We start from the raw sequence: 25464 nt of genomic DNA, 5'->3' as shown, positions 1-25464 counted from the left end.
TCCCTATCTCTGTCGTAAGTCAATGACTACCTGTAGATGTAGCCTAATTGATAAATTAGTCACTCAGTTGGTTACCAGAACTCAAGCCAGTCTCTACTCCAGATTTGTTATCAATCCTACCCACTCTTGTAAACAGGAATGGTTTCAGGGTGATCTTGTTCCGTATTCTCTGTCTCATGCAGGGGACAATTCATTTTTAGAAATCTCGTAAGGAATATGTAGCGTACATGGTACCTCTCTGGGAAGTACTGTATATTGAAGGATCAGATCAAGATTCTTAGTGTAAATGAAAAGTTCACCTAAGCAGAAAGAGTATAGTGCTTCTAAGCAAATGGTAGCTGCCACTTGCCAGTAGGATTAGAAATTTGGAAATGGTGAGGTCATCCATACATAGTCATACTCTCACCTTTGCCGGTCAACGATCCTACCATGTTGAAAACACCATTTCTCATTCAGTCAGCAAAGATAAGCAACATCGGTCATGGTCACTACTTGAATGGATAACCGAGGAACATCAGATGCTCTCGGCAAAATAATGATAAAGGTGTTATGTTCTGATGTTCTGGATCCCTTAGCATAGAAGGTAGATACCCAATCAAGTAGAGAAAAACCTAGATCTTTACAAATTCCCATCTTTTATCATGATCTATTTAATGTGAATTAACTTCAAGCTCACTGCAAACCACAATGACTCTAATATCCCTGTTCACGACACAAAGGAAATGGTCCAAGGATCTGTGCCACCTGTTGTCAGAATGTCTGAGAAGGTTGCTGAGCTGATCCTTTTCAAATGTGGTTCATCAAAATCCATCCTTTCTAAATCTAATTTCCTGGGGACTTTTGATCACATGCTTGTACCTATGGTTTTTAAAACCCTCTAGATTGTCGTTTATAGGATCTGAAAGACAGTTTAGCATTATTTTGTAACAAAGACTCTGGTAGGTTTATTTTTTTTTTTTTTGTCAGTCTATGAATATATCAGTGACTAGACTAGAACTAGTTAATATCATATATAGATTAGCACTAGTTAATATTATATTGCTAAAATGTGTCCTTTTGAGTATTTCCAATCTTGGCCTATACACGGTATAGATCAATGTTTACTGTGGTACACAAACATCTAGGATTAGATCTTCATTTATAAAAGATATCTTTAAGCCTGTCAGTATTAAAAGACCTTCACTAATTAAAATAATTTTTAAAGAATTATGGTGTGATTTAGAAGGTTTGATTTTTAAATCACTGGAAAATCTTTCACTAATAGATTGCACAGCCTAAATGGTTTTTCTATTACCTTCATTTTTTGTCTGCTCATTCATATATTTAGCAGTTTTGTTTTGGTTATGCTGAATGATGCACAAATTGTCAAGAGACAATAAATGAATAGGCCAAAAGTATAAAATTTGCCCTAAAAAATACAGACGAGAATATATTATGTTAGCCAGTCTTCCTCATGTGCATGCAATTGATATATGTAGTGTATGAATGTGTGTATGGAGCAATATTTTTATATTTGAGGGAAGGGGCTCACCACTACTAAGTAAATGACCAGGAAATATTATTACATCCTTATTATTCATAGTAGTGAGGAAAATCACTGCTAAAAGCCCATATTTATAGATACTAAAATCTATTCTATAATCTCTCAAAAAACTTTGAAGCCTGATTTTTTCAAATACAGTATGGAATTGACGGAGAAAACTTCCACTATTTTTTTGTTATTTAAACATAAAAAGACGGGGAAATTAAAAGCCTACATTCTGTATACTCACTGTTAGAAAAAAATAAGAACTTCCATATAGAAGAATTGTCACCTTTAAACGTAACATAGAGAAAATAATCGAAATGCTAGGAGGATTTCAAATGTACGTAATTGATATTGATATTAAAATAATAACAAAAATAAGTTTCTTACAATAGGCATATGGAGAGTATCAATTTCCCACTCTTGCATATCCGTGTCTATTGCTGAATCTCGAGAATGATTATGTGCTGCCAACTGACGTACAACAGCTGCCTTCTCCTGTTCTGCTTCCAACCGTTCCCTAAAATGAAGTTACCGAAACTGTTAGAAAATCTATACATTTTCAGATTCTATAATTTTCCTTTTAGCTTAAATAAAATTTATAATCAATACATAAAATGATATACAGTAATCTTTTTAATTAACCTTAACAACAACCGAAAACATACTCAATCAAATTTAAAATTCCTTGAATATTTCCAATTCCCACAGTATCTAATGTAAAATACAAGGAATGAAAAGCAATGTTAAACATTGTACACTGATGATAAACAAAAAAATGGATTTTAATAATGAAATCTACTATTTCAATACATACCTGCAAATTACATTGTTAATATTTTTTAAGTGCAACCTTCTCGACCCCAAAAATAAAATATGGTTTTTCTCTCTCCCCTATATTCCCCACCCATTCAGGATACCAGTAGGCGCTAGATTGCTCAATTTGATAGGACAGTCCCCTGCCTGCTAGCCTCTTGGAACAACCATATTTAGCATATAATATTATCAAGTCGAGGGACTCTTCTATTCCTCCTTCAAATCTCTTTGAAAAATATAAAGTTGGGTGGGTGGGTAATTTGCGACTCACAGATAAATACTGAAATGAATTCTATTATCAAAATTCTTATTATTTCAAAGATTCATATCGGTGGATCACATGACCGACTGACATACCACATAAAAGGTGGGCAATTGATAAAACGTACAATAATGAAAATATTGAACAACCTACATCTCATGATTTTCTCGCCCTAGCGGTGAACAAAAAGTTTGGAATCTCAAGGGATAAAGTTGACTTCATCGAAGAGTATAAGTCAAGTTCGACTAGGAGACAATATGAATCGTCATGGAAGAAATGGGTGTCCTTTGTGAAAACAAGGAAACTGACAAATATCGATAGATTTCTGTCTCGCATTCTTCATACACCTACACGAACAAAGCCTAGCTTCTACTACCATTACCTCATGTAAGTTGGCCCTGACTAGACCACTTCTGTATGCCTTTGAGGTGGACCTCTCAAGTGAAATCTTCAATAAGATCCCAAAGGCATGCGCTAGACTCAAGTCAGCAACTCCACCAAAGCCCATCATCTGGTCGTTGGACAAAGTCTTGCACTATGCTTCGAACCTAAACAATGAGAATTGTACTCTAAAGGATCTAAGACAGAAAGTCATCTTTCTGTTTGCAATAGCCTTAGGGGCTAGAGTTAGTGAAATAGTGGCCTTATCCAGAAACGAAGGCCATATTCAGTTCCTAGACACAGGAGAACTGAACCTCTTTCCTAATCCTGCCTTTCTTGCCAAGAATGAGCTACCCACTAAGAGATGGGGTCCTTGGAGAATCTGCCCACTGAAGGAAGATGTCTCTCTATGCCCAGTAGAGTGTCTTAAGGTCTATCTGTGAAGAACTTCAGACTTCAAGGGAGGACAGCTCTTCAGAGGCGAAACCTAAGGATCAAACTTATCCTTAAGACAACTGAGAGCGAAGCTCACCTACTTTATTCGCAGAGCAGATTGTGACAGTACATTCGCAGGTCACGATCCGAGGAAAGTTGCTTCTTCGTTGAACTTCTTTCAACATACGGACTTTGAAAGACTCCACTCATACACTGGTGGAGATCATTCAGGGTCTTCTACAAACACTATGCGAACCAAGTACATGAAATAAAACATTTTGTGGTGGTGGCGGGTAGTGTCATAAAACCCGTTGTCTAGTGCTGCGACGAACAGTGGACTGTTTTGGGACTTAACAGTGTATCGGGTGCATGGGTATACGTACCTTCTAGTGCAAATCCTAACGATGATTAACAGACTGTTCCATATAGGTGCACATCTGACCAATAACACCAGTGCCGAGTGAACATTTGCAACAGTGTTTATGCATGTCCAAAATCTGAGCAAATCAGATAGATTTGGTTTCACATCTCCATTGAGTGGCATTATTCCAATAATGAAATTATTATATCTTTCCCTTACCGGTGAAAATATGAAGCCTGGTGTGTATTAATGCTGGATCAGATTCATACTTTGCTATAACAACATTTGATAATTTAGTTACAAAATAAAGATACAAAAATGTATCTGCATCTTATCTCTGCTACCTCAGTTGCATATAAATAAAAAAAAGCCAGAGTTTTATTTAATCCCTATAAATATAGAGAACTTGAAATCAGTACAGATTTCCATAGTAATTAAAGGTAAGCTCTAAAGTTTTCCCTTTTGTTCCTACAGAAATACAAACCTTGAATCCTTATTGTCGAAGTCGACACTTTCCCTGCAGGGGGCAGGAAGCACTAAGCCAGTTCCAGGCTTAGTGGAAATGAGAGTTAACTGGAATTTCATATACAGGTCTAGGAGACCAGATAAGGAAATCCATTCAAGGTAGAAGGCACATACACAAACCCACAGATATGGTACTTTCAAGTTAATTCTCTGGTATGCTTCCATCAGGACGACATGGCCCGAGCCCAAAAAAGGGATTTTGACGAAGGAAAAATCTATTTCTGGGGAGAGACCTGTGACGGCCGGCGAAAAAGTAATTCTTTGTACTTTTTCTGATATAAATCTTCCAAATATACCAGAGAAAATTAAAAGCATGGAATGCAGAGGTTACAACCCTCGCGCGAGCACCTTGTTGGTGTCGTATATCTAACAAGGGCGTTTGAAAACACTATTCACAGGCTGTCTTCCATTTAGATAATCCCTTCATCAAAGGGGGAGGGCCGTGACAGGCCCTAGAGAATACAGTTGGGTTACCCTACCGACACCTACCACTCGCGCTCACCAGGTCATCCTTCTGCAAGAACATATGGCTTGGCAAGGAAAGGGTGGGTCCGTACAAAAATAATCGGGAAGGGTTTCGCCGGGCGTCACAGGTCTCTCCCCAGAAATAGATTTTTCCTTCGTCAAAATCCCTTTTCTGGGTCGACCTGTGACGGCCGGCGAAAAAGTACCAGAGAATGCCTTCCAAGCCCAATAAATTAATAGCATAATGAGGAGAATACAATCACCATGTACGACAATACTATGATATAATAAAGTAATCGTCCAATTACCAACCAGCCAAATGACATAAGGAACGTAAGGTTAAATAATAATGACGACAAGGAACCAACTGAGTGTCGAATCGCAAAAGGCATCAAACCTTACATGTCTAAGTATATCTAAACATTAAAGGAACGGTAACTACAATAATAGTTAAACCATAGGAATTAAACATGGCAAATATCATAGGGCTAACGAACTACCAAGGAGAGCGGCGACGTGGTGTGAGTGGCGGGTAGGAGGGAGAAGAGAAGAGATGGAAGAAAGGAAGAAGAGGAGATTAATGGGGAGGGATAAGGCTCCCCTCTGCCATCGTCGGCATTTAAGGGCCTGTAAGATCTTTAGATATTGGCGTTTGACAACCATAGGGGATTTCCAACCCGTATATTTTTTAAAATCATCAAAGTCCCTGTTCTGGGAATCATTGTTGGAGACCTCTACTGTCCGTATATCATGAGCCTGGGGAAATGATTCCGGATTAGTATGTTTAATGAAGTAGAGGATTTGTTGCCTGATACCGTGAATGGAAATAGTACCTCCTTGTTCCCTGATAACCAAGGGGCCAGACGAGCGGGTGGCAGTTCTAGCTAAAAAGGGGCTTGAGAGTGTGACTGTACATGGAGAATGATCCTGGGGATGAAGAATAATCTTCCGAGGGGAGCACCTATTTTGCGGATCCTCATTTTTTAGCTAGGAAAGCTTTGTCTGGAAAAGGAGTACTTCGGCTGAAGGGAGGAAATCTATGTTTTCCGGGTTTCGTGAGAGAGCTGCTAGTTCTGATGTTCCATCACCTGAGGCCATAGCCGTTAGAAATAAAGTCTTCCTAAGAAGAGTGATATAAGAGCAGGATTCATTGTCCGTGTCCATCGCAAGTTTGAGAACACCGTTCAGAGACCAAGAGTCCTTTTGTGGCCGAACCGAAGGTCGAAGCCTAGCACATGTTTTTGTGGTTGATGAGAAATAGGAATCAGCTAGGTTAATGTTGAACCCAACAAGGAAGATCTTCTTCAAAGCTGACTTGATGGTGGTTAAAGTGCTAACTGTTAGGCCTTTGTCAAATAGGAACCTCAAGAAAGAGATGGCTAAATGCGGGGACATACGAGTATGGTCTGCACTCTTAGGGGACCTACTAGTTGTTAACGGCCGAATCATATTGGCGAGTCCCTTTTGTCCCATTCGATGAAGAAATCGTTTTCCGGTTCAATGTTCGCATCTCTACGAGCTGCCAACTTCCTGTAGTCCACAAAGTTAGAGTTTTGGCTATCCTTGAGTAATCTGACACAGTGAGTTTGGATACTCGGGTCAGTTTGAGGAACGGGATCCGGATGGGACTGAGTTTCAACTCGAGGAGGAGAGGAAACCAACTGTTCTTGGCCAGTGAGGTGGTACTAAAGCCACTGCGCCCCGGAAGGAGCGTAGTTTGTGTAAAAGTTTTTAGAAGATTCCCTGGGGGAGATAGGGAAATCTTCTTCTAATGGTTCCAATCCCGGGGTAATGCGTCCATGGCATAAGCCCGAGGGTCCAGGGTTGGGGTCACATAACAAGGAAGTTAGTGATTCATCTGAGTTGCGAATAGATCTACCTGGAGGCCTGGAACGAGCCTGAGTATCCACCGGAATGAAATTATGTCTAGAGACCATTCTGACTCCAGTGGATCCGTCCTGGATAGTGAGTCCGCTCTCACATTCTGGCCTCCCGTTAGGTGAGGTGCTGACAGGAACCAGTTCTCTTTTGTTGCCCAGGCGAAGATAGTGACCAGGACCTGATTCAGGTTGGGTGACTTGGATCCTCCCCTGTTGACGTAGTGTACTGCGTCTGTGCTGTCTGACACTACTCTGATGTGGGTCGACCTCTGTGGAGTCTCTCTCTTCAGGGTCAAGAACACTGCCATGGCTTTGAGAACAATGATATGGGACTGTTTCATGGAGAGAGACCAAGAACCTGAAATATCTGATGTTCGGAGTAATCCCCCCCATCCACTTAGAGACGCGGCTGTATGGAATGTCACTTGTGGAGGTGGTAATTGTAGAGGAACCGATTTGGAGAGGTCCTTCGGTTCGGACCATGGTCGTAGTCTCATTTTCAAGACAGAGGGGATCTTCGAGACCATGTCTCTTATAGGTACTGTAGCTCTCTTTCTCCAAACTCGATTGATGTCTTTGAGTTTGGCTTTTATTAGGAGATCTGTTACTGAAGTGAATTGGAAAAGTCCGAGGATACTTTCTAAGGCTCTTCGGACACCTGTTTGTGTTTGAGAAAATTTTTTAGATCTTGGAAACTATTCCTCTTACCTTTTGGAAGGGAGAGACAACGTGTGCTTCGAAAGGTCCCACTGAATGGCTAACCATTCTAAGCGGCCTGATGGTTGCAGGCGAGATTTTTTGGAGATTGACCCGAAATCACAGGTTGTCGAGAAATTGAAGTACTGTAATTCCTTCGTAGCTCTGTTGCCTTCTATGACCGGCCGGGCCCAAATGAGCCAACCGGCCAGATAAGCAATGATCTGTATCTCTTGGTTCCTGAGTTGTTCTAACACTCTCTCTCCCAGTTTCGTGAATATCCTGGGATCAATGTCGAGGCCAAAGGGCATGTCTTGAACACAAAGGCTTTCCTGCTTAGGCGGAAACCCAGATAAGAAGAGAAGTTTCGAGCTATAGGCGCAAGATAATAGTCGTCGGTAAGATCGACAGAGGTGGTGACGGTCCTACGGGGAAGCAAGGTCCGTACCTGAGAGATAGTCAACATCCGGAACTTGTCGCAGAGAATGTAAGAGTTTAGCTTGACAAGTCCAGGACCACTCTCAATGCCGACAAGCCTTTCTTCGGAATCGTGAACAGGTGGCTTTGGAACTTCAGTGATCGATCCCGTTTGATTACTTCTTCTTGAGTAACCCTGTGGTGTACTCTTTCAGGATGGGAGTGGATTTCTGGGAGAAGGTCACTGGTGGAGGAGGAGGACCTTGTGGCCATTTTCGCCTCAAACCTTTAGAGATTATGCTATGAGCCCACAGACCGAAGGTCCAATGGTCTCGAAAATGGTAAAGTCTACCCCCTACCGGGACCACCGCGTTGTGAGGGGGTGAATCTAGGTACTTTCCTTCTCCGAGCCCCCTTTTTCCTAGGTCCGTCTCTATGGCGAGACTGTCTTCTACTCCTGTAGCTTCCTCTCTGGTATCCACGAGAGGAGCCTGAGGGTTCGGATCTAGGGCTGTATGCAGGTAAAACATCCCAACGGGGTTGGGCTGTGTACCTGGGGAATCAGTGAGGTAGACCACCTGATGAGGGGGATTTGGATGCATAGACGTCGAATCAGAGGAAAGCTGTGATGACGAGTGGGTAACCGACTATCGATTCCTGTCTGATAGAGGCCTCAGACAGAACGTATTTCCCACAACTAACCCGATCAGACCATCAAACGTGTAGGTCGAATTGGAAGGGCAGATCTTGGAATTATCGTACCCCCAAGACTGACAACATCCTGGTCCAGACAGACCGGGCCTGCCCTTTAGGAAATAATACTGTTACCTTCGGTACCTTGTCTAACCTAACCATGGCAATCTCTTTCAATCGAACGAATCCGTTGAATGGGAATTCTAGTATCTGGGAGTAAAATCTAGGTCCCCCAGAGGGAGGACGTCTATGCCATCCAGATTTATGGTACCATCTATATATGGAACATGTAAGGCAAATCTCTATGCGTTGTTTTTTATCAAAGGAGGTTACTTCGATATGCCTGGGGCTGTAGGGGGAAACTTCCGAGTTCCTGAACGGATCCGACTCACCACCATACTTTTGAGCTCCGTCATAGCCCCTTGGTTTTCCATCAGGATGACATGGCACTCTCACCCAAAAATGGATTTTTCACTTTGCTCAAAATCTGTTTTTCGGATATGATTAAACATTCCTGTTTAGAAGATGGTAGATCAAGGGCTGAGTTAGTTAATAAGCTCTTATTTACTTATAATAATACAGTTAGATTGAGTACTAGGTTTACACCTTATGATCTAGTATATAGCTATCAAATTCAAGATTTGAATTCAAGAATGGACTCACCCATTTTGGATAAAGTAAATGTTGAAGAGTTTGTTGTAAATACAAGATTAAATAGTAAGGATGACAGACCTTAGGCACATTCTAATGCAGTCGATTCTCAATTAGCTAATAAAGCTAAACTTGATCCTCGTTCTAAAGCTAGAAAACTTAACATTGGGGATAAAGTTCCCATGAAAAGCTTGCCATATAAAAAATCTAAAATGAAACTAAGATGGCATGGGCCTTACAATGTTGTTGGAGGTTCATCTGATAAAAATTACTCAATTGAAATTAATGGTCAAATCTGGTCATATCACATTGATCTCTTAAAATTGTATAATGAACATTCTCAAAATAATTCTAACTCAAATGACAAAATTGATGTTCAACTTGCTTCGAATAATGTACCAGACGAGGATGCTGATGTTAATAGTTCTGCATTATGTAGTAATATGATCTATAGTATTAGCTATATGCCAATATTTGATTCTGCTAAGGGAATAATGTGTTGAAGCATTGTGAAAACCCTTCTATACAAGCAGAGATGAATAGCTTGATAATGGAGTATTCGGATATACTTTCTACCTCCCCCATTACGACTGATATTTTGACTCTATTCAATTGAATGATCTCACCCCAGTCAAAAAGAATGCTTACTCTGTACCACTAGCATACAGAAATAATTTCAAGGCTGAGCTTGACAAAATGAATGTGAATAATCTCATTGAACCCAGTAACTCTGATTATTCCAGTCCCTGCATTATCATTCCTAAAAAGGACAAAGATGAGATAAGAATAGTCATTGACTATACAGTAGATCTTTAAATAGTAAGTTAGTCAAAGATAGAGAACCTATCAGTAACACCCAGTCAATTTTTGCTCGCATCCCTAAATGTAAGTTCTATTCTGTAATTGATTTGAAGAATGGTGTATATCAAATTCACCTGTCAAAAGAGTTGCAAATACACTGCATTCATAATTGAATTTGGATTATTCCAATTTAAAGTTTTACCATTCAGAATATCAAATGGACCAGCTGAATTTTCTAGACTTATAAGGGTTCTCTTTCAAGATCACCCTAACATTTTCACATTTTTAGATGACATTCTCATTGCTACAGAAACTCTTTCCGGGCAGCTTAAGTGTCTAGAATATGTGTTTAATACGTTGACGTCTACTAACTTAAAGTAAATCTAAAAAAGTCTTATATTTGTACTGAAAAAATTCAAACCTTGAGTGAAAAATACATTTCTCCCCAGTCTGAGAAATTTCAAGCCATCCCAGATTTTCCTTTACCCGACTCAAAGAAGAGACCCCAATCTTTCCTTGGTTCATGTAATTATTATAGAAACTATTTGTGTAATTTTGCTGATTTAACCTGTTAGTTATATGGTATGATCAAGAATAAATCTCTAAATAAATTAGTTTGGAACGAGCATTTAATGAAATGCTTCGATGATCTGAAATTAGCCTTGAATGGTGATATAAAATTGTATCACATTACTGTAACCCATGGTTGCCATACATTGTTCAAAGTGATGCATCTTTGTATGCAATAGGAGCCATATTAGGTTAAAGACTAGAGCCTGATGGCCCTGTTCTACCTATTCAGTGTATTTCAAAGAAATTGAATAATACTCAGATGAGATATAGCACCCTGGAAAAAAAGGCATTTTGTATCATTTGGGAAATTGGAAAATTCAGTTTTTATTTGTTAGGTCAACATTTTGTATTAGAAATTGATCACCAACCTCTCTCTTATATCAATAAACATTCCAAGTTGGAAAATAAGTTGAGAAGGTGGGAGCTGATATTGAGTAAATATGATTATGCAATAAATTACATATCAGGGAAGAAAAACAATGTCTGATTGTTTATCGCGATTCATTTAATAGTCAATTATTTTTTTATTTTTTTATATATTAAATATTGCCATTTATTTACTATTACCTTCCTGAATGTTATTGAAAATTTCTTTGCTTATTGAAATTTGTATAATGCTCAATTTTATGCATAAATTAAATGTTACCATCTATTTCCTGTCAGCTTTCCCAAATATTGTAAATTTGTAAAAGCTTGGTGGGGGCATGTAGAGAATTTGTAGTTTCAGTTGAAATTACAAATAAAATTATAAAAATGTTAAAGAGGAAAAGAAACTTTATTTTATTTGTAATAGTTTATTTTTTGCAATCTACTTTCATGGAAGTGATTCTGAATGTGTGATTTCTTAAATTAAAATCTAATAAAATTTAAACACAAATATGTAGGAAGTTCGAGCCGCACGTTAGGCTGTCAGTTGGAGTCACGTGCTCACGGAAGCAACTCCAAGAGTGTCACTCTTGTAAATTGTTCCACCTTATTTGCAGTCGTCGACTGTTTTAACTAATTATAGTGTATTTGCAACATACTACTGCCCCCATCAGTAGTTGTAAGTACCCTGTACATGTCTGAATAGAGTCGTCTTAAATTCAGCCTCTTGTGTCTCCATTGGAAACCCAAATGGACTAGTGTAGGTAATTGCTTCAACGCCATAACCATTGTTCCATTACAATATCTGGATAATTGTTAGTCTACCTACTAACTCGGAACCTGAAACTATGGGGAATTGAAAACTACACTGGTATAAAAAAAATAATATTCACACGTCATCTACAAGAATTCACTACAGTGCCCATCAACAACTTTTTGCAATCTATTACTTAAAAATTCAACAATGATGCTAAGAAAAGACCTACGTACTCCCAATTGTTTGAGTTTGAAAACATGGGCTTTATAATTAGCACAGTCAAAGGCAGCTTTAAAATCAAGGCCAATCATACAAACTTCCTGACCCCAATCAAGGGATTTCTGTAGAGCATTCGATTTTGTAAGAAAAGGCATCAAATGCTCTAAGGCCTGTATGAAAGCCAAATAGCATCTTTTATCACCACTACACTATCCATAATATATTTTCTCTCTTCCTTGATGTACTGGGATTCTACTTCGATTCCCACAAAATCGTTTACCTTTCTCAGCCTTGAAGCTTCCCCCCATCTTACTATATATTTTTCTACCCTCTCCTTAGCCAAAAATGTAAGGATTATTATTTATGGAAAATCTTTATTCATCTGTATTCTATTACCATAGTTTTTTTCATTATACATGTATACTTTCCTTCCCAAATGTTACACCCCATATTACTACTGATCCCCTTACATGCCTGATAACTCCCTTCAACATCTTTCCCCTTACTATTGTATCAATTCACAGGTCCTCCAGACATTTTTCTTCTTCTGTTTCCTCCATTTGTTCTGTTTTCCTGGCCAGAGAACCTAGAGACCAGTCCAAAAAACTAAAAACTTCAAAGGCTCAGAAAATCCCCTTGACGAGGTGATCAAGCTCAGACATTGACCACATAACCTTCGCCGAGTTAAGGGGATGCCTTCTAGCAGAGTCCACAATACCAGAGAAGTCACCCTGGGAGGAGGCAGGAACTCCCAGACCCAGAGGTTCTCCAGTCTCATACCACATGCCCGCCTTCAAAGCAAGTCGAGCTGGTGGAAAAGAGAAGGTGGTCTTAACTGCTTGTCTACGCTCCTTCATCCATTTATCAACTTTAGCGAGAGCCTTCCTAGCAGAGATAGAGTGTTTCATTCTGATGAAGGCCGACTGTTTTTTGGCCTTCATCCTGCTAAACTGCGATTGAGGAGAACGAGGGTCAGCAGGTTGAACCTCCTCCCCATAAAGCTCAAGGAGGGAGTGAGAGAGAACCTTATAATCGCCAGCCACGTTTGCAGACTTGTCTTCATCCTCTGAGATATCCTCAAGATCTTGTCCCACCTCAACTACAGTTTCTCTTCGGGCTGAAGGTTCACCTGAATCCGAAAGAGGCAAATCGTAGGATGCGTCCTGTAGGAGAGGGCTGTAAGCATCCTGACACCGAGAACCACGTGTGTCCTGGTGCCGAGCGCTAGAAGTGTCCTCGAGGTGGTAGGCGGATGCGTCCTGGCGCCGAGAGTAGGAAGTGTCTTTGCTCCGAGAGCAGCAATCGTTCTGGCGACGAAAAGCGGAATCGTCCCGGAGAAGCAGGCTGGAATCGTCCTGGCGCCGCGAGCGAGAGACGGAATCGTCCTGGCGCCGCGAGCGAGAGACGGAATCGTCCTGGCGCCGCGAGCGAGAGACGGAATCGTCCTGATGTCGGGCATCGACAGAGTCCTGGAGGCGAGTCGATGAGGAAGAAGCACGGTACCACGCCTTTGATGAATCGCGCCGAGGTTCCCTGGGAGAGGAACTCCATTCCCTCTTAGAGGCCGATTTCTTGACAGGTAAAGAGTTGTCCTTACGTCTGTCCGACTGTGGGGAAGGGCGGCTAAAAGCTTGAATCAAAGAAAAAACTGCTCTTGCATAACAGTCATAAACGACTTAGTGACTGCTGCTGGATCCTGCGGTTCCGAAAGCGATGGCTGTCGAGTAGCGCTGGCAGAAGGAGAAGGATCTCTCGCCGGTCTTTCTTGACTTTCGTCTCTCGGCTTTGGCCTTTTCACTGGAACGGCGTCCAAGTCATCCTCAGAAGGACGAGGTTCGGGGCTACTTGAGCCGGGAGAGTGAGAAAGAGTTTGTTCAGTTCAGTTCCACCTCCTCTTGGTTGGTCTTGAAGCCTCATACTGCCATTTGCGTCTGGGAGAGAGGTTCGGGGAAGATACCATCACATCCGAGGGTCATCCGCAGATACCGTTCCTGTAGAAGGGGCAGGAGTTACTACCTCAGGGGAAGGTTCAACTTCCAAAGAGGAATTAATTAAAGGGTCAATGGAAATATCTAAACTACGCTCACTAGCAGATTTAGATTTAGATCTCGAAGCCCTCCTGACTTTATCTAGCTCTAACTTGCCCACATGGCGCTTCATAGCTAACCAATCTTTCTCACTCAAAACCTCACATTCTTTGCACCTTTTATCAAGTGCACAATCAAAACCCCTGCAACCCAAACAAACAGTGTGAGAGTCTACCGAAACTTTCAGTAACCTCACCTTGCATTCCTCATTTACACACGCACGAAAATGAAGTTTCTCACTCATATTAAACAAATCAATAATAACAGAATAAACACAAACACGATTGCCAAACCCCCAAATCAATGTACTTCACCAAAAATAAGTCTGGTACAGCAATACAGGGAAAGCAAAACGAAAAACTCCAATGGCGGACCAACGATGTTGTCAGTCCAACCGGCAGAGATGATCTGAGGAACAGAAAACGGGAATGATTCCAAGTACCACCCTGTAAGGGTTGTTAACCACCTAACCACACAACCACCACACGGCAGTTGCCGCGATTTTTGAAAAATTCTGCCGGATGTCAGAGACTAAGCTATATATATATAACTACCAGGTAAGTTCTATTCATAAAAAGAGGAAAATCCTTACTTTAATTCTTTTAGTTCCTTAGATGCTTCATTTCGCTGTTTCTTCATGTCATCAGAGTCCCTTAAAGCTTCTGCTAGTTCTGATACAGCTCGATCTCGTTCCCTCCTTAGTTTATCACAATGTGCACGAATGCTTTCTCTTTCTTGAACAATCTTGTCCCTTTCATTGAAAGCCCAGTCCCGGCGCCTTTTGGAAACCTCAGCTTCTTGCTGTGCCTCTGTTTAGTAATAGTATTCAGGTAGTGTAAAAGATTAAATCCAAGATACTTTATAATATAATACTGTACACTATACATAAATCTAAGGAAATTCAATGCCACTAACAGCTATGAAATAAAGGAAAATATCTACAGCAAAATTAAGCAATTAAAATGAAAAAAGGTCAGTGATATCTTACCAAACTAATTCTAACCAAAATTAGCCCTGAAATAGATATGTAAAAAATTATCCAAATTAAACTCAACTCTTTGCTTGCATAGCTAGTATGCAATTAAAGCATGATAGTTTGTACAAAATACTAAAATGATAAAACATACAGAAACAAATCATGAATGCATCTCCCCCTTTTTACAGTCCTTAAGAAATATATAACAAGTACCCTTAAATGATAAAAACAGAAAATACATATCTTTTAAATTTTTCAATAACAGTTCATTGCATAACTCACATATATAAGAACTTTCGAAAATAAGAATGAGTGTGTACAATGAATAGAAAATGCTTTGAAAAAGCACAAAACAGAATACAAACCAATTACTTTCTTTCAAAATATTTTATCATGTAAAAATAGTTCTACAAATTATTGATAAATACGTAGGCCAACTCACTAGTGTTAAGAAGATCAGCTGATTGAAAGTATTAGAAATTAAGGGATTGGGTGTTATGAGCTGGACTACTAAATATGTTGAGTTTGAGAACTTTTCAACTTACAAATCAATTCTTAAAACAAATTATTCTTGTGCAGGGGACTTTCTTATATTGAAAAAATCCTAAGCCTTTTTCTAACACTGAAGAGGAATAACAATGTGGAACAGGAAAATAATCCACTTCTTTGAAACTAACAAACCAAGTTAAGAAAAACTATTTTCATTAAACAGGATTTTTATACCAAATTCATAATTAGTAGGTAGTAGGTTGGACAGCACAAGCCATCCGTTGAGATACTAAAGTTAAGAGTTATTGGGTCCTTTGACTGACCAGATAGTAATACATTGGAACCCTCTCTAGTAACGGTTCATCCTTCCTTTTTCTACACGTACACTGAATAGTCTAGCCGATTCTTTACACATTCTTCTCTTTCCTCATACACCTCACAACACTAAGATAATCAAAAAATTCTTTTTCCCTCAAAGGGATTTACTGCACTGTAATTGTTCAGTGGCTACTTTTCACTTGGTAAACATAGATGACTCTTCAGCTATGGTGAGCAGCTCTTCTAGGAGAAAAGACACTAAATACAAACCACTGTTCTTTAGTATTGGGTATTGCCATAGCCTCTGTACCATGGTCTTCCACTGTCTTGAGTTAGAGCTCTCTTGCTTGATGGTACATTCAGGCATACTATTCTATCTATTTCCTTATTTTCTTTCCTCATTAGGCTATTTTCCCTGTTTAATTCCTTGGGCTTATATCAACCTGCTTTTCCAACTAGGGTTATAGCTTTGTAATAATAACAATACATATGGTACTTACATACATACCTTTGAGAGATAATATGCTATAACTTTACAACCTTGAAAGTAAAAATTAAAAATATATTTTTTCTCTCACGATTATGTACCTATTTCCGTATGACTGCTATAATGCTACTAACCCGCCATGCTCTGAGAGTAAGTGCAGAAAGTCAGAAAACCACACAAAAGAGCAAAGTCAGATTAACAGAAGTCGTAACATTTAACCTAGGGTGTCACCTTAATCAAAATGGGAAGGAGGGAAGGAACCAATTTTCTTCAAAGATAGCTACTGTACAGATATAATTAACTTCAGTTTAAAAATCATGTTTATTTTCAAGAATCTTACCTTCCAGTAATGCCTACAGGAGAATAAAAAGTGTTACACACAAAGCTTAATATTATCACTATAAGACATAAAACAAGGAAATCCTATAATGCAACTTCTTATCTTTTGGTGCAACTTTCAAGTCCAAATTATGCCAATGTCGCAATACATTCAATAATCTCTCTCCTCTTTACTAAATATTTTCATCAATGTTATTCTCAAGTATGGTAAGGAATAAAATTTACAAATTTCTATTAACAAAGAAACAAATTACAGTATTAAAAGATTAAAATCTTAACCCAATGATTAATTATACCTTATTTTTACTGCCACAATGTTCTCTAGGGATACATTTTTTGTATCATTAAGTTGTGGCTAATTTTATGACATCATGCTTTACTTTCTATATGGGAAGAGCTTAAGCTATGACATGCTTTAATAAGAGGGTTATTGCATTTCAAAAAAATTGGGCTTAGGAAATGGTAGTCCACAAAATAAATTTTGCACTGCACTCCTTATATTAGTACAGTAATTCTAATTAGATACAAACCCTATCTTCAAAATCCCTGAAAACTAAACCCTCCAAAGACAAGAGGGCAGGTCTCTTATTTTAAAATTATTTTTTGCTCTAAAATATGGAAATAGAGAACTGTTCACCTTGAGCCAACCTATGGCCAACCTATGTTTGTAGATGTTTGTAATGCACTAATTCTCTTTACTGAAAATATCACCAGAAAAACAGTTCTAACTTGATTTCTTCATATCAATTTGTGTTAGTGGCTTTTAAGCCAGTGTTTTATAAAACTATTACACATATAAATCAAATATAAAACCTCTCTACTTGCACTTTGCAGTTCTTACTTTTGGCTTAGCCTAAGCTAATTTAGGATATTGATTCATCTTCGCATCATCAATATCTACACATAGAAGATAACATATACAGTGACTTATGAAGAATCAGGGCCTCTGCATGACATGCACATATGTGTAATACAATATGAAATGCACATCATATGTGTAATAAAACACTTATGAAAAAAAATTAGCAAAAGAGAGAACAGCGTGTGAAACCCAAATGTACTAGATAATTAATCTGAACCAGGCTCTTTAATGGTGTTTCTCAGAGACCTGCTTTCTTCCTCTTCTCTCAGGATATGGCAGGTTCCTGGTGGTACAGTATAGCAGTCTCACAGAGGGGCAGCAAAAGAGGAAATTTTATTATTCTTATTTTTAATTGAAGGCATGAACTTGGCACTTTAGAATCAATAGCATGTCATTATTTGAAGTTAAGATTTATGAAATAATATCATTTATTCCACTATTTACCCAAAATGTGCTAAAATTATTTTAAGACCAAATAATTATCCTGATGTATTTATGTCTTTTTTTTTTTTTTTTTTTTTTTTTGTTGGCGCATATATATACAGTAGTGCCTCAACATGAAACTGGTTCCGTAGTGGCTTTCGTAACGTGATTTTTTTCGTCTTGTGAGTCGCTTTTTACATGTAAATAGCGTAATTCATTTCAGACCCTACAAAAACACCACATTAACTGCATGCCAGCCTCACATTTCTTAATTATTTCCATCTTTGTCTCCATAAAAAGCATCATCCTCTTCTTTCCCTGGACATCCGCAACTTTCTTGGGACCCATGGCTAATAAGAAAGTAATATTACACACGATATACAGTAGTACAATACAGTAGCTATGAAAGCAAAATCAAAATCACAAACACTCAGTCCAAGTGTGCGATATGGCTGCCGAAACGAAATGGAAGAACGCCAATGCATAGACGCTTGATGGGATAGAGTTCAATAGATGCTGACCAATAGGAGAGCAGGATCTTAAGGTGGTAACTGGCATCTGAGTAGGGAGATAACCAATGGGAGCGCGGGAGGATGGAGGCGAGTATACGGGCTGGTGACGCGCGAATTTCAAAATCAGTCTCGGACACGGTTAGTCTATTGTACCGTACTTCCTTTCGTTGTCCGAAACATTTTTCATGATGCAAGTCGTAAAATTCTTCGCACCTCGTTTCGCAGATTCTTTCGTGTCGAGATGTATGTATGTATGTATGTATACTGTACAGTCAGACCTCGTTAATCGCGGTTTCTTGCTTCGTGGTTTCATTTTTTCACAGCCAACGAGAAAAAAAAAATCTTTGTAATGATTGTTGATCCAACATTAAGAATTTGATTTCTAATAGTTAGTAACAGCATTGAGATGGCCAAGAACATTGCAATACCTATTAGATAAAAATTACAATAAAATACAAGCTGGGCGATGATTTCTAATGGCCTACACTTCTTTACACTGGAGGAGCTGTGCGCCACTACCTATCTCTACACTTGGCTGGTCCTAACTCTCTCTGTACAGTGTGTATCCATTTAAGGTGGCAAAAAATTACAGCTATATTGGAAATAAACTGGATTTTGATTAAACTGGTGTTTCACTTAACTGTATCCAATAATAATGCATGTAATATTCACATTTTAGTATCGTATTTATAATTAAAAACATAGCGAATTATAATCTCATGCATTGTTTACATTCAAATCAGCTGATTAAATCTGCGTAGTCCGTCGTCAACCTACATTCACTTTTACGATACTATCCCACTGATATGAGCATTCACTTTCACACAATTACCTCAATGATATAACCTATCATGCATATTAGTATGATATCTCCTTCATATTATTATTGTCCTTCACTTAGCATTATTATATCCTTAATCCTTTTCCCAATTCCTTCCCGAATCCTTTTTGTACATTTACTTTGCTCTCCCACACACATCTACAATGTATCTTTCCAACTCTTTTGATTCTCATTATTTTTCACGATTTTATTCATCTTCTCTTTTCTAGCATTTATACTTCATTTTCATCTTATTAATCATTCTATACCTCTTTTTCGGGCTCAAGCCATGTCGTCCTGATGGAAGGTTCCTATAGGTAGCTTTCTAAGGGATATTTGGCTACAGTGATATTCTCAGAGAATTGACCTTTAGGTCTCCAGAATTCTAACTACTGGCGCGAATATCCTTAAAATTTTTCTTAAGGATATCGCATAATATCAGGGGACGTATATCTTGATAAGACACATGGCATCTTCACCCCAAATAGCGTTTTCGCTTCGAGGGGGAAAAGTGGCGAAACTGAAGGGGAGCCGTTATCAAGGTTCCTCTTCCTCCCACACTATTACATGGCTCCAAGATGGTGCTTATTCCTTATTTGGTAGTGATCTCGCACGGTGGTTTTCCCTGTTGTCTAACATTCTTGATCGTTCTTGAGAGGATTTACTATGCATTCTCCAGCATCTTCTGCTTCTGGAAAGTTAAGTATTTAATCTTTACAGTGTATAATTCTTAGCTCCTGCTTCACAATGAAATTATTATAATTTAATGTGTTTGTTGGAGCATGGCCTGTCACCAGAGGCGCCATGTTGGGCACTGTCGTTCGTCATGCATGCTTTATTTATTCAGTAGAACGGCATTCCCGGTTTTTAGCTTTAATGAATTATAGCTATTTAGGCACAATTATACAAGTGAAGATAGGATTATGCATTCAAATTTCCTCTTCCTTTTATGTCGATCGTATACATTAGAGTTTTGGTGATTTAGGCAACCGATTTCTCGCACGTGCTAGGCTACCTAGCCTAGGCGCTTTAGTATTCTTTCATACATTATCCCTGTTTACCCTTGTGTATCGTTTTATCAATTCAGCAGGAGAGAGAATATCTCCTAGAATTAATTATATAATTCGATACTCGTCTCATGTGGAGATTTAAGGGTAATCCCTCCTTCCCTCTGAATGTCGCCATAGGTGACAACCTTATCTTGGTCTCGCCATTGAGTAGTACACTCCGGCCAATCTGGCTCTCAGCAACAAAGAACCCACTGAAAATGTCTACCTAATCACAGTAATACAATATCTAGCCTTAGCTCACCAAAGCGACAACAGGCAGATAATCCTGAATTGGATTCCAAGTCACACTGGAATCAATGGCAATGACGAGGCAGATCACTTGGCTAGGTCTGCCCTTGAAAGTGGTTTATCTAATGCCATACAAGGATGATTTCAATACCTTAGAAGCAGCAATATCAGATGCTAGAGGCTTTCTTGACCACAGTTTTCTTGAGGTCTCAGTGGTCAAAATGACAGTGCCTGGTCATAAAACTTCCTTTTGGGGCAAAATGGTGAAATCAACAGCAGAATCAATGAGGGAGTTGTTGCTTGAAGGTGATTTGTCCTTGCCCAAGGAGCATGGTCCTTTATCTGGGAGTGTACCTTAGGAGCTTGAAGGATTCCAAAAGATTTCCAATTTTTGTTTATAATCACTTCACAATGAATAGAAAGAATTTTTCAAAGAAAAAGTACAGTGCTTTTCTGTTATTTAGAGTGAAATACAATGGAAAAAAACTTTTGAGAAATCCGATGCTATGTAGTGAAGAGGTTAATTAAATCAACATACAGTAAAATGCAGATCATGAACTTTTACAGGTACAGGTCAATTAATCAGAGCTTCTGGAGAAAAAGCAACACGAACATTATGGGAGGTTCATAAAAATAATTATCATTTGAGGACTTGATTACTGAAATGTTCTAGGTTTTCGCAGTTTAGCCATTATTACTTTGTCTTTCATAATGTCCTGTTTTCATGTTTATGATAGTTCCTCTTTTATGAAGTACTAATAATATTCTAAACGTTTGAAATGCATCTTAAAGCCTGTCAAAAATGAAAATAAATGCAATGACATATACACACATAATGAAAGAAAAAGTTAAAACTACCATTCTCTAAACTTGAGTGTACTTGTTTGTTGATTCTGTAGATAGCATTTGGCTACTTTTGGTCTCCGGATCTCTCTACCTCTCTCAAAAATATTTCAATATCAGATTGAAAACACTACTCAAAGTTAAAAGCTAATAAAACTTATATTCAGCAAAAGTTTGGGATGAATATCTGCTAAATTGAATATACTTTACTGAACTGAAATTTTGTGAGTTGAAGCAAAGATGTATACTAAACTGGTATACTTCAAATTAATAATTTGCTGCATGGTAAAATATGTTTAACCAACGTCTGAATTGCATAATGTTATGATGGTTGAAACATAGTGTGGACACTATGTGATAAAGACCTGTAATTGTTAAAGAAATCTATGGTAAACTTAGATGTAAATATTCGGCTGGTTCTCCTGCTATTACGTTTACATTGTCAGGATTGACATTTTTATCCACAAATTTTGATAAATTCTAAGGCATTTTCTTGAATTTAATAAGGATGAAAAAAAATTTCAATGATAAAATTTCTTTTTTCTATACTCACCTGATGTTCATATTGCTCCTTTTCTAGAATTGCTCCTTTTCTAGAAACTTAATTTAATTGACATTTATACGTAAAATATCTAAACATTTAAAATTTGCCCATTTTCTTTCCCTTAAATAAACACGTCCATCGTACAGGAATAGAACATTCAAGCAGTAAGGGGTAAGAAGCCCAAAAGTGATAGACCAGTCTCTCTTTGTCCTCTCAGTTTCTCTGCCGTAATGGTTAGTTGAGGCATTATCCAGATTGTTCACCTATTACTGCATATTAAGATGTCTTCCCCTGGCTTTGTTAACATTAAAACTGTCAGTCAATCGCCACAGGAATTTAATAGCCAAAGCTCAGACATCTCCTAAGTTCCTCTAAATATTTAATTGAATCTCATTTAAAAATATATATATATATTTTCATAATAAAATGATAAGATCTATAATATATTTATGTTCCATATTTACAAACCAGAATTCTATTAAAAGTATACTTCCTCCATACCAAAGAAGTGATTACTAGGAATCTTTGCTCTTTACTTAAAATAAAGACTAAGAATAATAGCAGTGAAAGAAAAGATTTATTATAAATCTGTCAACATTACTTATGAACATCAATATTAAGTCTTTTATTGAATTCTGAAAGTAAACTAAATTGGGCAAATTTCTTTTTAAATGCAGTGGGTTGTATCTGTAAAACGTATAAGTTTATCTGCATGCGAGTATTTACAACAAACACCCATTAAATACACTTAGATGAATTATTATGCAGAGTTATCAAGGGCCTTGAATTCATTCAGAGGTTTGCCCATATACAATTCAAAGGCACTTTAAACACTACTACTAAAGCCAAACTTCAATTTATGTACAAAATTGAAATATGTCTATGGAGTTTCTAGGGAAGTTAACATCAAGCTAAACAAAGCAAAACTGATATAATATACAAAACATTGAGTCAATAATCTTGCTTAGAATACCTACAACAAGAAACTAGAAACCTAATTGGTATGAGGAGTCTACAGATATATGAACTTGCTTACAATATTTAATTCTTTTACCTGTTATTTAGCACAGCTATAGTGAATATATACTTATTAAAAAGTTAGTTCTGAATTAATTCTGGAAAAATTACTTTTTGTATTTCAAGTCATTACAAAAATTGTGACTAATCTTTCCTTTCTTATACAATAACAAAGCTAAATGATATTTGCCAGAGTAAAATTAGATAACCTGTATTAAATATCTAGATATCTAGTGTAAACTTCGACACTTAAATGTAATAAAAAAACCATTGCTCTTGGATGCCTAACTTTATCACCTTAATTTTAGTATTGAGGTAATTTTTCACAAATTGGTAGAAAAAGCTTTAGCAAGAAATCTAAAGCAGCATGATATATAGTATATGTGAGATTGGGGAATGTCTCTACATTTTCCCTATAACAACAATAAAAAGAAAGTCAGAAACAGGACTTTGGAGCTTTAAATAGGAATGGGAAAAGCAATTGTTAAAGCAAATTTGAACAATAGTGTATGGCTTTAACAAATCATATTCAGATATACTTCATCATAGAACAACAAGCCACTACTGGCAGGATAAGATACCGACATATTTCATAATAGTAAAATCACCAGAAGGTAAAGTCCGAAATAACTTTCTAATGGCAAATTGTTAAATCCAATAACATAAAACCAGCAATTTCAGCAGTATGCCAAAACTGAAAAAAAATCATGTGGTAAACAACCTTATCCAAATTCATACTCAACAATAGAAATGAGTTCTCTTAAAATGTGAAACAAGATCAATCAGTTAAGTTGTGCGGGAAAATGAATAGCATGAATACCATCCCCTTACATATGTACTTAGGTATCCAAAGTATAAACTATATTTTTCCCAACTTCATGAACACCATGAAGTTGACAACTCTACAACAGTCTTTGAAAGCTTACCAACTCCCAACAAAAGCTAGATATAACTCAAACAATACAACACACATCTAGATTAAGAAATTACTAAATAATACATAGCTATGAGGGCCTATAAACCAAAATTTTTTTTAAAGCATCTTAAATAATTAATATGAATTACTCTAAAATACACAACTGAAATACAATTTACACTAAAACATCACCTGCAACTACCATAGGATCCAAAGCCCAGTAAATCATAAGAAAAAAAAGGCCTTTTCTTATAGAGTGCTGTAAAACCCTTTCGAAAGACAGATTCCTAAAGAAATACAAAAACAAGGTTTCCCCTAAATATAACTGCTGTCAAAATTCTTCCCAAAGACAAATTCTGACAGAAATATGTAAACAAGACTTTCCCTATATAGTACTGCTCTCAAAACCCTAGGCAAGGAGCAAAACTAATTCATCAACACTATAGCATGAGTAATAGTGAAATCAGCGACCAAGAACAACAGAGAAAAACACTTTAGTTTTTAGTAGTAAAAATGCTTCTGAAAGCATTATCAGAAACTTGAAATAAGAAAGTGTCAAATATAAAGTAAATGATTGAGCTATAAATGAAAAAGTAAATCTGAGTTTATTTGAGCATTTTTTACATTCCTTGTCTTCATCTATGTTCACTACAGGTGTGTAATTGTGTTTTGTGTTTCTCTTTTCTCCTCTTAGCTCAGTAAAATTACACTAAATATGTTACTACTTTTCCAGTGTTTAAATATTTACAACCAAAATAGCTTAAATTAACACAAACACAGTAGTACCCTAGTTTACACAGGTTCGATTTGCGCCACTTCCGGTTTTATGCAACCTTATATCATCTCATTGAAGTATTAAAAAATATAGAAACAAAGTTAATTATATTCATGAAATAAGTAAATATATTTACTCACATTCATTATGAAAAGTGGAAATTTGATTTTGAAATTTCCTCATTTTATACTCGACCGATGTTCATTCTGGCACAAAGTGGTAAGAAGACCAGAACTGAGGTACCAGTCACTTTATCCCTTCAGTTTGAAAGTGCAACTTCAGGAATTACAACAGTTTGAAAGTGCAACTTCAGGAATTACAAAACATAATAGAGGAGCAAGACTGATTAAAGGTGTCCAACCCCGAGAGAGGATCACTCCTACACTAATTGATTGATCTACACAAGCTGCCTATAAAAGTAAGAATTGAGTTTAAAATATGTGCAATCACCCATCAAGTTAGCAGAACCAGACATCCTAAATATCTAAGAGAATTGCTACATCTTAAGCAGCCAACATATCGTGTTCATACAATAATAGTTACAGCTGGTTTAAAATTATTTGAACCTTGATATATGTCCACTGCAGGCTCTAGAGCCTTTAGATATGCAGCCCCAAGAATATACAATAAGCTCCCACTTTGATGTGCCCATGCATGAATTCAGTGTGTTTGAAGTTGAAGCTATCATTAAAAAAATTGAGAGATGAAAAGCCCCTGGATATGATGGAATAACTGCTGAGATTAAATTAGGCAAAAATAAAGTGACTCCCAGAATACTAACAAGATTTTGTAGAATGTGGCATGAAGAGGCAAAACCTAATGAACGGGAGCTAGGAATGTTGGTGAAGATGGCAAAAAAATATCTGACTGATTGCAATAATTACAGAGGCATCAAACTTATGTCAGTTGTCATGAAAATATATAGTATGCTTATT

At 37.6% G+C, this 25464-nt stretch overlaps 1 protein-coding gene across 7 annotated transcripts in view; it reads right to left on the bottom strand.

The window, feature by feature from the left end:
- The window catches only part of Dlg5 (Discs large 5), an 847504-nt gene that overhangs the window by 192596 nt on the left and 629444 nt on the right, over nucleotides 1-25464 (bottom strand). For all 7 annotated transcript variants that reach the window (XR_011044295.1, XM_068372367.1, XM_068372363.1 and 4 more), the window contains 2 exons: nucleotides 14503-14719; nucleotides 1916-2045 (listed from right to left, as the gene is read on the bottom strand). Coding sequence is in view for 6 of the 7 variants with exons in the window: in XM_068372367.1 (XP_068228468.1) it covers nucleotides 1916-2045; nucleotides 14503-14719 (347 nt within the window). In the remaining variant the exon portion in view is untranslated. The remainder of the gene's footprint in view (nucleotides 1-1915; nucleotides 2046-14502; nucleotides 14720-25464) is intronic.

This window comes from Palaemon carinicauda, chromosome 4 (assembly GCF_036898095.1).
Source record: "Palaemon carinicauda isolate YSFRI2023 chromosome 4, ASM3689809v2, whole genome shotgun sequence".
NCBI classification, from domain to species: Eukaryota; Metazoa; Arthropoda; class Malacostraca; order Decapoda; family Palaemonidae; genus Palaemon; species Palaemon carinicauda.
This window is presented reverse-complemented; position numbering and strand designations above follow the sequence as displayed.